General features: G+C 40.4%; 1 protein-coding gene across 10 annotated transcripts in view; it reads left to right on the top strand.

The window, feature by feature from the left end:
* The window catches only part of FBLN2 (fibulin 2), a 106,404-nt gene that overhangs the window by 81,238 nt on the left and 11,790 nt on the right, over positions 1-13,376 (top strand). For all 10 annotated transcript variants that reach the window (XM_055805767.1, XM_055805768.1, XM_055805769.1 and 7 more), the window contains 5 exons: positions 1,953-2,069; positions 2,509-2,610; positions 9,934-10,068; positions 12,204-12,341; positions 12,664-12,807. In XM_055805767.1, coding sequence (XP_055661742.1) covers positions 1,953-2,069; positions 2,509-2,610; positions 9,934-10,068; positions 12,204-12,341; positions 12,664-12,807 — 636 coding nt within the window. The remainder of the gene's footprint in view (positions 1-1,952; positions 2,070-2,508; positions 2,611-9,933; positions 10,069-12,203; positions 12,342-12,663; positions 12,808-13,376) is intronic.

Raw genomic sequence — 13,376 nt, 5'->3', positions numbered from 1 at the left:
CTGGAGTTCTCCAATGGCAAGATTTCAGATCAGATAACTTGAAAAGTTGAAACCTTATATTAGTTACAAGTGCTTTCAGTTATTTAACAAGCAAAACAAGTGTTGCCATCCAATGACAAAATTCCGTAGACTTCAAATAGTTTCTGCCCAAGCCAAACAATGAGCATTCGTTATGTCATTCTTTTCAACGTGATGTTACAACACTTACATCAGTAACGTGTTTGACAGTGTGTCTGCGGCAGCTGTCTGCCCTGTTGTTTATATTAAAATTCTGGGGAAGGAACCTAATCCAAAAGAAGCAAAGAAAATGGTTCTTACTTTAGCCCTGCAAAATTTGGCTTGGTTGTTCACCTGGAGTGTATGTGTGGTTTTGTTCTGCTTTGCTTTGCTTTGCTTTGCTTCTCCCACTACAAACTCTGTTGAAGTGCAGATTTGGGTTAATAAATCTAGTATCAGGATAGTCAGTCATCTTGGCAGATCTGCAAGACTGCAGTGCTTATGGCTGTGCCAAGACATGTAGAGGATTTACAGAGCTCAGCTGAGGTGGAGGATTGTGACAAGGGTAGGAGACTGTGAGCGAGACATCTGAGACACAGAGGAGGAGCGAAGCGAGGCAGAGTTGCTGCTGTCATCCTGGAATCCTGGGCCAGGTTAAAGGCTGGCTGAGGGAGGGGGCAGGGCAGGGCACCACGCTTGCTACGCTTGGCCAATCCAATGTGCTCTACCTGGCAATGTGGCACAGCAGCCTTTTATTTCTCATTTATCCTCTGTGTATGTGCCCATCTCTGTGGTGTGGCCTGTGCATGGAGACCCCAGACAGTTTTGAATCTCATACCGTTGGGGAATTTTTACTACTGTGGTTAGATATAATGCTTTTGTATTTGTACCTGTCCCAGTACATTTCCAGCTTTTTGCTGGACTGAGAATGTTTTTGTATTTAATTTTTGTTTTTTAAAACATGTCACACTTTTTCACAAGGCTTGGAAGTAGTGATGTCCTTGCAGTGGGTCTGTGAGGCAGGGAGAAAGCATACTTTGATGAAACTTCAAAAGCTGCTTCTTGCTTCTCTGCTCTCTCTGGGGAAATCATTCAGGCTATACCACAAGCAGGTGACTTTCATTTGCCTGTGTGTCACAGCCCATTGTATGCCTGTGATTTCATTTTGGTTTCAGGTGAAATTGCTCTTCCTGTACCCCAAACCTGTATTGCAGTCACACAGTCATTTAATGTCATTGCATGGTGGCTCACACTGTGCTCCAGGTGACACTTGAACCCAAATCAATGGGAAAAGGACACATCCCTCTTAAAGAACAATTCTGCCTTACAGATTTAGGCTTCTAGTTTGTTGATATTGATAAACTGCATTATTCTTATTGATGTAACAGAGCTGCTTCTTTTTTTAACTATTCTGATACCTTTAACATTACTTTGTTGAAAATCTTCATGACAGATAGCAGCTGTCATATTTTCCACTTGGCTGTGTAAAAGTCATTCCAGAGTATCCCATGCTTGTAAAGGTGAGCGTCTGCTCTTCATCTGTGTTGAAACAGCATGTACAGAATATGTTTAAAGACTTGGCGTGGGTTTGGCTTTTTCCTTCATCATATACTGAATGAAAGACAGCCACTGTATTTACAATATAGCAATATTTTTAAAAGTAGAATTAGCACTTTCTGGTTTATTCATTAGGTGTTGCAATATTTTACAGAAATTATCCATGATGTTCGTGAGTATCTCAGAGAGAGAGAGAGCTGTCAGGCAGTTGTTCATATCAGATGGCAGCTTCCAAAAGCAACTGTTCACCCCACACATAGACAGTTGTCCAGGACACCAAAATGTTTCCTCCTACAAATCGTGAGGGAGTGGGATGGATGGGATGAGGACCCTTGCCATGGGGTGTCTGGTGGAGATGATGCTGTCTGTGATCCATCTCTGCCTCCCTTGCCTTACAGATCCTGACAGAGGACAGGTGGAGAGGCTGGAAGCAGAAGCCACCATCCCTCCAGCAGCCTCTCCTTCTCAGCCTCTTCTCATCATGTCCTTACAAGAAGGGCAGGATAAATGTAAAGGTATGTTGGAGGTGTAAACTGCAGATGCAGACAAGTGAGGAATGTTTAGAGAGCCAGAATAAAATTTCATGCATCCTTTCACCAATCTGATTCCAGTGCACATCCTTAATCGGTTACCTCTGGCATAAGGCTGAGGAAATGTCAGGGGAGACCTGAGGAAGTAATTTGAGGCTTTACTCTGGCTTCAGGGTTGTTACACACCTGCTATTTAGTTTAAAGTAAGCAGTGCAGCATAAGGCAAGCAATACAGGTAGGAGGGGCACAGGTGTGTTTCTGTAGGAGGGTTGTAAATAGTGATTAGAGCTGCCTGGACAGATTGTTTACAAACTGCATTCCCTGTTGCCTAAATTGGGATTTTATTTGGATGACTCAGAGGTTTGTTACTTCAGCTGATCTGTGTTGAGAATGCTAATGTATGATGCAATTTTGCTTTGTATAGATAACGGCCCCTGCAAGCACATCTGCAATATCGTGGAAGGAAATGTTGTATGCTCTTGTTTGTCTGGATATACGATCATGGCTGATAGGTTTTCTTGTGAAGGTAAGTGGTTCAGTTCACCACAGAGACAGGGTTTAAAGCAGTTTTATATCTCATACCCATAGGTGTTTCTCTGAGGGCTCCTTCTCTACTGTGAATTGCAAGTGGCAATACAGAGGCTATTTGGCAGAAGGAATACCAGATCTGCTTCACAGATAACTCCTGAAGCGTGTCTATCCAGTGTGCCTGTTACCTGGGGACTTCAGGTGAAGGCAGGCCTGGATTTGTGCTCTTTTCCTCTGATGTTCCAGGCTTTTTTTCAGCCCTCTTGGTTTCTGTTCCCACTACTATTCCTCCCGAGTGTCTGCCTACACAGCTATGGACACGCAGCTTTTCCTCCTGAGAACAGGAGCAGCTCGCAGGACACAGGCACATTTGCTGACCTGCAGAACGCCCTTAGACCTACAGCTGTGCCTTGTCACCTGTTTTCTTTGTTTTGATTTCTGCTTGCCTTGAAAACCTGGATTCAATGAGGCTTCGCTGTGAGCTGGTCCAGCTCCATGTGTTTCACTTGACACTGAAGCTCAGGCCTGCACAGTGACAAACAGTAAATTCCAAAGCTGCATCATGATTGTTCACATTATATACATTTTTAGGGACAAGTCTGGGTAGTGACAAAGGGTATGCTTGCTAGGGAAAGATTTTGGGGGTCAGAAGCAATGCCCTGTGACATACTTTAATTATAAATCTATAAGTATGGGAGCAATAACAGCCAGCAGTGAAATGCAAGTAGAAGCTTCTGATACTCGGAATTGCTCACAAGTGATCCACATCACTCTTAATCTCAGATCTTATTGAATAACGAATAATTTTCATGAAATTCCAGATAGTCCATGAAGAAAATTGGAATTTAATATCACCAGATAATATATTCACTGTGCATTGCTTACTCAAGTGTGGTGGAAGCTAATTTGATTAATTAATGTCAGAATCAAAATGGGCATTTCAAGGCAATCGTTTTCCAACAGGAGGTGAAAAAATTCAGAAGTGTCAGTGGAAATAGTGAGTTTAAATTGTAGCAAGGGACATTTATAATCTACGCTAAAGTAAGTATTTGATGGTAAGGGTGGTGGTTTGCTGAAACACATTTCCTGCCAAGAAGTGTGTGTTGCCTCTGTGTGACTGCCTGTTTTTAAGAATGGCTCTTTCTGGAATGACAAAAAGTGTAGGGGTGTGAGCAAGGATGAGATGATCGCCGAGGGTTTATTCCAGCCCTGTTTTCAGCGTAACACTGTATGTATTGTAGCACGGTGCTGATATAGTAGCTCCAACACACTTCATTTAGGCATCTCCAGCATGAAAGAAGTGTTGTTTCGTTTCAGAAATTGTTCTAATAGAATTCTATTTTTCCCTTTTGGTTGCAACATGTTGATATAGATTTGGATGAGTGCCTCACAGGTGCTCACGCTTGTTCCAGAGGCCAATTATGTGTGAACACACTGGGATCATTCTACTGTGTCAGCCACAGAGTGATCTGTGCAGAGGGCTTTATACTCAACAGGCATAGAAAATGTGTTGGTAAGATGATAGGTATAAGCCATTTACCACAGCATCATAATTCTTCATGCTCCGCAATGCATTTAAACCATTTGTGCAAAAAGGCTCTCTGGCCATCTTTGCATATGACATTTAAATATGAGTTAGTAAAAACACATGTGCACCATTTGCTCAGCCACTTAACATCATGAGTTGTATGCCATTTGGCTTTTTCCCTAGCAGTACATTCTCAGGATACATATAACTTTGTGCAAAAGTCATAAAAGTCCATAGGTATGATGACCACAGCAGTACTGATGACTATTAAACTGACTAAGAAAACATAGCAGTTGATCCCTCTGGACATGTGTATGTGTATGTGTCCAGATCCCTCTGGACAATGTCAATACTGCCAAGTCCCCAGACATCATGAAACAACAAAACTTCATAAATAGAGCTCAAGAAATCTGCATAAATCTGGGCAGTGGAAAAGATCCATTCGAAAGTGATGGAATTTTAAAATTCAGATTAGTCCTTTGTTGATTCTGGCACAAATCTCTTTGTGTAACCGTCAAAGATTCACCATAATTCTGCTGTATCGTCCTTGCTATTTAAGTTCTATTTTTACATTTACTCTATTTTTACAAGTATATTTATGAGGACTTAATTTGCTTCAAAAAGATGAGGTCTGAATTTTTCTCAGGCAGGTTTAGGAGGTACCTGAGCTGCAGCAGTGCTCAGTGGAAATGCCTGGAAAAATGGAGACCTCTAGTCGTTAACGGAAGCAGCAGTGCCTGTGACTGTAATGTCATGTGTGAATACATTCACATTCTCCGTCCCTGTCTTCCTCCCTATGTTTATAACATTGTTTTTCTGACCATCACAGCTTTGGTTTTGTTTCTGTCTTTTAAAGCTCTGTGATCTCCTCTTATTAATGACCATCATATGGCATGAGGGCATGAGCAGGAAAGTTTGGACAGTGTCATAGTTTAGAGCAGAAATGTGATGTACCATCTTCTGTAATTGTCAAAATTGGATATTTTTTTTAAAAAAATACTATTTTATTTTGAAATCAGAGATACTGGTAAGCATAGAAAACTAATGAAATTATCTAGTTCAAATTTAATGGCTGACAGAACACCACTGGAAGGAAGAATGCCTTTACAGACAGCATACCAGACTGTGAGGTGGAAGATGGTATTTGTAGCTGGCCACAGTCTGCATGGTGTGTTTCATGGCTTTCACAGAGCCTGCTGCATGTGCCACACTTCTGAATAGAAGGTCTGGTAAGTGAGCAGCTGAAGGAACTGCCTCACCTTGCATTCTGCTTCTGAAAATCTTGCCATTTAATCCCTTGATGTTTTGCCTGGACTGTGCAGTATGGATGTACCTGTCCTTTTTTACATCTCCCAGGAGTGTTTTGAAACTAAATTAATGCATGTTTGTTAGCAACTTTGGCGGAAGGTGCTATAGAAGATGCCAAGTGCTTCCTTTTATTCACTATTTTCCTCTCCTGTCCTCTACCCCATGACATTATAACAGAATTTTATTGTGACTGATGCAAGAGAAACCTCAGGCATTGCTAATAAAATGAAAGATACAACTCTCATTTGTAAAGCTAGAAGATCCTCTTCTCCCTCACTAAATATCAAACCTCTGTATTTCTGTAATGTAAGTCAGGTTTTTACAGGTGTCCTTGTAAATAATCTAGAAAAATTTAAAGTTTCTCTTTCTTTTTTGATAGATATACCCTGTGCGCTCTGTACTCTTATACAGCTCTGCTCTGTGTGGTGCCTGGAGAACTTTGCTGTATTTCACATTTTTCCTACTTTGCTAGTCAGAGGAAAGCCACAAGCATACTGTGGTTTCTGTTTTGTTCAACTGCCTCATTGCAGCCGTATTTGCCTAAGGTATCCTTTTCCAGCTTAACTGCTTGTGTGCTCCATCATGAGCTATCTCAAACGCCGTGAGGAAAGCTTTGGTAATTTGTTTGCAAGTTATTGTTTTAATGATGTTACTCTTTGCATATTTTAGGGATGGGAGGAACAATCTTTGCACAGCAACCAAACAGCTGATAACCTTTTATCTGTTGAATTTCCTTTAGTCAAACTGTGGAAAATTATCATTCCAGGTGCATTCAAGAGCAGATATCCAGAATTTCTGGAAGCCAACCGTGCACAATGAAGAGTCACCAGCTGTTTAAATAGCTTGCACACACCAGCTTTGTATAACTTTGTGAACAGATATTAAAATGTCTAGGCTTGAAAACTCCATGTTCTCCAGAGATAAGAGCCAGGTTGGAGGTTTTTAATGTGGATTGCTTTTCCTGGTGACTTTCAGGCAAAGTCATTACCACCACCCACATGCACACTGATGGGGGAATGCTTTGCTACTTTCTTTGCTACTCTCATCTACATTTTCCCTCCTGCCAGGGTGAGCCATAAGTGGTCATTTTATTGCTGAACCATAGGGACTGTGTGTGAGCATGAGATGGATGGTTGAAAAATAACAACAGGTCTAAATTAAACAGATGTATTCCATGAAACAAATTGAGCTGAAGTAATTTGGAGAGAAAAAAAACCCATGAGAAACGACAGATGCAGAGGAAAAAAAAGTTTGTATTTCACATTTTTATAAAACATGTATAAAGATTATTTTTTAATGTTGAAGTACGTATTGGAAAAAAATAGTACTAGGTAAATGTTGATATTTCTTTGCAAAAATGTCAACTTCTTAGATACAACAGATATGCTCAGGGGTCACATATATGTTGCTGTTTTCAACAATTCCAGGGAAAGAAGAGCTATTACACAATTACATTTCATTTTGGTTTTTACTGACATAAAGTGAGTAATGTTGTTGCCACACACATAGACCTAGTAGATTTCTCAAAAATGAACTGCGTGACTTTTTTTTTAATTTATTACTGGATTATTTTTCCTCTTATTCCTGTTGTTTTTTTTTTTTTAAATATAATCTTGCCCTACCTCAGAACCATAATTGTGTTGTATGAAGACTACAGCTGGTCTGATGTTGGGAATTAACTTTGTTTCAAAGTGAAAACATAACTCATGTTTTTCCTAGTGCTCTGTCAAGCATTGTACTGACTAATTCAGTTGTTTTGCAGTACTGAAGAGAGATGGGTTATGGGCACTCTTGATTTTATGGATAATGAACAGGGAAGAAAATAAGAGAGAGTGTCCTGTTTTATAAACATGTTTTCAGTCCTCACTCCCCTCTACCTTGTGCCATAATGGTAGAGCAAAATGACACTAGGTGCAGCCTGGGCTGAAGAGAGCCAGCACAGGAGAGCTCGTGTGCTGCCCCAGCACAGACTGGGACCATGTTCCCAACAGTGCCTTCTCCCACCTCACGCTCATGCTGAGGGACACTGTTCTGTGATGTCATGGACAGATGGGAACTCATGAGAAAGATGCTGCAAGTCTTCTGAGATCTCATTCTGGGGCATGACCATTTAGAAAAAGGAACAAAAAAGGGCATGCCTGTTTAATAAAATGAAAAAGGAACTTTGGTGGGCTGGCAACTGGCCTGATACCAGAGATGGAGGAAAGAGTGGAGCTTTGCATACTGCATGGCTAATAGTTTAAGGCTCCCATCTCAGCCCAAGCCACAATCATTAGGCTTTAGAGATCATCAGTGTGTCACTTGTGCACAAAACTTTCATTGAAAGCAGAAATTCGGTACATAAGCTTCCAGTTTCCATAATTTTAATTTCCTCAAATGCATTCCGGCCGGTTCTGCTTATTTGCACGAGTACTTAGAAATTTGAAAATTGAATCAAAAAAGATAAACAAAACATGAAATTATATTAGATTTCTTTTTCTCTTGGAAATCTGAACCTTCTTTTTACCTATTTACACCTGCTAATCAGGTGGAATGCTTCCCACTTTATTTGGGTAGTATTTCAGACAAACATGCTTTCCTCCCAGTGGCTCTTCTGACATCGTGCTGAACTGACTTCAGTTCATATGATGCAGTGTAGTGCTGATGATTTGTTTATATGAGAAGGCTTTTTGTGGTTTGCAAGAAAAGATAATTGGAGATCTGTTGTATAGCTAGTAGAAAGTCTTGCCCTGGTTTGGATACTGTTAAGTGGCTATCCAGAACCATTTTTCTCTAAAATAAAAAAAAAATAAAAGATCTCAAATTTATTTAAGAACTAAGTGTAGATAGGTGGGAGAGGTCTACCACAGCAGTTCATATTCTTCTCTCAGCATTGGGAGGGGGGCTTCAGTTTTGGGTATGGTCACTCCCACTCCCCCGAGACCACATATGAGAATTTTGCTCCTTACTTTTCATTTTGGTGTGTAGGAACTGGGAAACTGTACCAGCATTAGGAGGACATAACCCTGTAAAATCTTTGGAGTAGTCAAATACCTGCCACTCCGTGGAAGTACTGCAACATCATGTGGGACAGGCAGAAGGATATCCAGCTGGTGGTAGTGACCTTGCTGAGGATTAATCAGCTGGCTTTGGAAAGCGAGTACGCAGCATGTGAAGAATAGCAACAAAAGGAAAACACAAATAATAAGTGAAATGGCAACAAGCTAACATACTGGTCTTGCACAACTTGGCACACATCACCAGCTAGCTGACTTCAGCAGGAACCGAAATTCCTTGGTGCTTGGTCCTCATCTACTTGGTAGAAAACAAACTGACACGTTTTCTAAGGCAAAAAGCTTTTAAAATGGCTTTTTTTGTTTTCATGCTCCACAAAGGGAAGTATATCTGGTGGTGTACTTCATTGAGGAAGAGGTCCTACAGCCAAAATGGAAATCTGATTTAAACAATACTTGCTATATTGTTTAGTATGAAAACAGTTTCATGCCCAGAGAAGCCTGATGATTCGTAATGGTTCTGGTCACATTTGGCTTTTGTTAGTTCTAGAAATACTTCTTTGCTTTATATAGAACAGTGAACGTGTAAGATTTTGTGGAGAATGGCAAGTTTCTCTTCCCAGTCTCTACCCCTTTTTGTGGTTTATAAGTATCTGCTCATCATGCTATTCCTAGCTTTCACTATTAAAATAAGCAAAGCATGAATTTGAGATTATTTCATCCATGCCTATCAAAATGTATCATTTTAAAGGCGTGGCGTATTCCTTTCCAAATTGGAAATACATTCCAACGTATTCCAATGCATTCTGCAATCTTGTTATTGAAGTGATTTTTAAAAAATAACTTTTCTACTACTCCACCTGCTGAAATCAGATCTCTTTAAAGATTTAAATGTGAATTTACAGACTTGATTGAGCCTTCAGGATCCCTCTCTCCATATTTTCTTGTGTATCCAGCTCTAATGACGCATTCCTTAGGAAATGAGTGATGCCACATTCGGCGAGGCAGGCAGTTTCAGTACCAATCTCTTGTAACGGTTCCACACCAGCAGCTCCTGCCTATCTGGCATGAAGCAGCAGGACTGATGTATTGCCTGAGATATGAAAAGCTGGTAATGAGCAATAAGCATTAATCACTTCTCATTCAGTTGTCCAGGAGGTTTCTGTCAGTAAACCAGAAGCTGGTTATCGATTCTCTGCTCACCCTGCATTTAATCCATTCTGTCCATCCCTTGTCCTCAGTGCCTGCGCCATCATTCGGGAAGAGGGGAGAAGGAGATCTCCCTGCAATTTGTGTCTCTTGAGTTACTCTGTGTTAACAAAAGATCCTGGAATAAAAAAAGTCTTGCATCAGAACACTGTAGCGAAGCCTATATAGACTGTCTTTTGGAAGAAATGGTTTCACTTGAGCTTTTGACTCCTTCCAAAAGTGCAGGAAGAGGCAGATCACTTGATAAATATGTGGCACTGAATTGTTTAACTGTTTCTCGTAGACATTAATGAATGTGTAACAGACGCGCACACCTGCCAGCGGAGAGAGCACTGTGTCAACACGATGGGTTCATTCAAATGTCTCCAGGAACTGAGCTGTCAGCCAGGTTATGAACTTAAGGATGGAGAATGTGTTGGTAAGACAAGTGTTTTTCAGTTGATGCAATTGCTGTTACGAAAAAGGAAAAGGGTTGCAAACCTTTTTATTGTTACTGGTCTGTGATACCAGGGTTGTGACTAAAAAAGGCTCATCATCATGGAGATGTTTGGCTTCATAGACTCCTGAACATTTTCTTACTTGAAATAGTTTCCAGCAATAACAATAAATTATTTGAAAACTGCATGAAACCTTATGAATTAGGATTTACCCTGTTTTTAAAGCATTAGAGGGAGATCTCACTGATGGAGGAATCCCCATTATGCTCCTCTGCCTAGCTCTGCTTTTCTCTGAAGGGACTGATACTGTTTGGTGTTGAACACTGCCTCAGCCTGGTCCTTCCTGTGTTTAGGAGGTCTGTCTGCATTTATTTACATTTGGAATGGTCATGGGGTTAAGAAGTTATTCTCCATCTCCCCCTTCTTGGTCTCTGTAGAGGTTTAACGGAGAAGCTAACATCAGTGGTCGTAGCACAGCAGAAGTTGCTCTGTAGCACAGGAGCATGCAAGAGACATATGGACCCTGCCTTCCAGGGCAGAAGTCAGAGTTATTTACTCCTAATTTTTGCACAAAGAGTTTCCCGACAGCTGGAGTAAGAGATGCCTAAGGAAAGAACTTAGCTCTTGACATACAACATAAGTTACAAAATAAAAATGATCAGAAATCTCGCTTTATATACAGCTGCCATAAGTAGTTTTACTTGAGTTGGTTTACTTAAAGAGGCTGTTTGTGAATGTCTCGTTCTGTTGTCTGACTCTGTAGCATTTCTAACATTTATTGCTAATCTGGATGGCTTTCTAGTCTATATATTATAACAGACTAAAGTTTACAAATGTTTTTAATTTGTTTTAAACTAGCCTTTAAATTAATGACTTATAAGAAAGACTAAAGTTTCAGGACTATGTGTAAAATTGCCTGTGGATAACTATTGAATTTGCAGAAGTTTATGAAATCCTCAGTTCCACATTTTTGTGTTAGTCTGTAAATGTGATAGGAAGACTACTAATATAGTACCTTCTGTGAGACTTCCGATGTTCCCCTGTGACCTTAACATTTATCTGAGGAGTTAGAACAGAAAGAGAAATGCCAGCAGTTCTCCCATTGTCTGCCTGGAGGAGCAGGGTCTCCTCAGCTGTGGAGTTTCCTCTGTTTGTCTTTACCTTCTAGTAAAGATGTTCATCATAGGGAGTGTTCTCAGGAGCCAGTGTATGTTAAGCAGCATTTGAAAATACTGAACGGAATTGAATTTCAAACATGTTTATAACTGAAGTCTGTTCCTAGGTGGGTTTTCTTCAACTGGAAAATGTTAGCAATGCCACTGTACCAGCTGATACCTGCAGTTACTCAACACATATCAGTTGCATGTAAATTTCTAAGTTTGAAAACTGCAGGAAGGGTTTTCAATGTGCCTAGAAAGCAAGCATTAAGTTGGTGAACATAATTTGATAAATAATTTCATATACATAAAAAAAAAAAAAAAAGCTGTGTTGAGCTCTGGCTGCAAAGTAGGAAAAAAAAGCAAAACTTGTTACTAATATTAGTACCTCTCATTCAGATTTTTTTCAGAATAATTTTCAGAGTTGGGTAAGTGTTTGTTCTGTGTATGTAAGTACATATATATATATACACACACACACGTGCCTGTGTACATAGTGAAATCCTATCCCTGTTCAAATGAGGTGCCCCAATAGTATCAAATTCAGTGGAGGCAGGTTTCTACCTAGAATCCCTGAGATATACAAGGAATAAGAGACCATTTTGCTTTTGGAAGAGTGTGGTACACATTTTATTGTGTGTTGGTTATTCCTGGTTGTAATTTGGGTCTTTATGTGTTTAAAACTGCAGATATTCCAGTATTTGTGATGTACAAGGGACGCTGTGAAAAAAGCAGTAGGGACCTAAATCAAATTTGCTGCAGGACCTAACAAATTCTGAAGCCTGTGCTGAAGTGGATGTCCAAGAGACCCCTAAGCATCAGATTTCCCATAGTCAACACTGGATGTCTGGTTTAAATAATGCTTCCTAACTTCCTTTCTGAGGAGTTAACTCGTCGTGAAGGCTACTGAAAATTACAGCTTGACTAGTCACAATTTGGTGTTTTGATCTGATTTGCAGATATTGATGAATGCGAGAGAGGAAGTCATAGTTGCAAAGTAAACTTCATTTGTCAGAATACGGAAGGATCATTCTACTGCGAGTCAAAGCAGCGCTGCATGGATGGGTTTTTACAAGACCCTGAGGGAAACTGTGTTGGTAAGTGTGATCAGCAATATTTTTGTAATATGTGCAGCAGCACTGGCCAACTCCTGTTCCTTTTAGCCTGTCCAAGGGGTGTGTATTGACCACATGTAGTTTTCTTCAAATCCTGCTGTGAATTTAATTTAAACATTGCTGTCCTTTTAAAGAAATGCACGCTTGCATATTGAATTTGAACATGTTACCACAGCAGACCTTCATCAGCCTTATCTTTGTGGCACAAGAAATTGAAATGAAGGAAAGAAGTGACAGCTGGAAGAAAACAGACCAGAAAGGTTAAATAGCTTCTGTGACTATTCTAATTCATTTTCTTCACCAGATATTAATGAATGCACATCTCTCCCTGAGCCATGTAAACCAGGATTCAACTGCATAAATACCGTTGGGTCTTACACCTGCCAGAGGAACATGCTGACATGCAGCAGAGGCTACCACTCCAATGAGGAGGGGACCCGATGCATCGGTAAGGTCAGACTCCAGTGTCCAGGCAGGTGCCCTCTCAGAGGAAAAAGTACATTTCAGTTCCAAAAAGAGGGTTTGAGTTACTGCCAGATTCCTAAATGGATTTGAGGAACGGGAATTTGCTGTCCAAGCAGTGCAATGATGTGTTTGGACTACAGGATTCTGCACTGATGTCTGACTGCTGCACGGAGGTATGCCGGGTGGCGCCGGTTTCGACTGCATATGGGATTTGCTGTCTTCCATTCTGGAGTGAATATTATTTAGTTCGTTTTTAAACTCCTGCTGTCAGTCAACACCATGATCCTTTGCTATTTTTTTTTTACAGTATCCCACTGTAAGTGATATGATCTGAAGCCATGGGATGCGGCAAATGAGAAACGCTGCGTTTGTGGACTCACAAGAGCAGTACTAGGTGGATGCTCTTTGTAGCACCACTTTGTAGCAAATGGTGCTCCCCATTTGCATCCAGTTGTGTGTATGTTTAGAATAAATTCTTACTTTCTTTGTGGAAAGAATGAAATATTCATGTAGGCTGGCACACAGCTTGATACTGATTTGTATTTGTTCCAA

This window comes from Falco peregrinus, chromosome 5 (assembly GCF_023634155.1).
Source record: "Falco peregrinus isolate bFalPer1 chromosome 5, bFalPer1.pri, whole genome shotgun sequence".
In the NCBI taxonomy this organism is placed as follows: Eukaryota; Metazoa; Chordata; class Aves; order Falconiformes; family Falconidae; genus Falco; species Falco peregrinus.
This window is presented reverse-complemented; position numbering and strand designations above follow the sequence as displayed.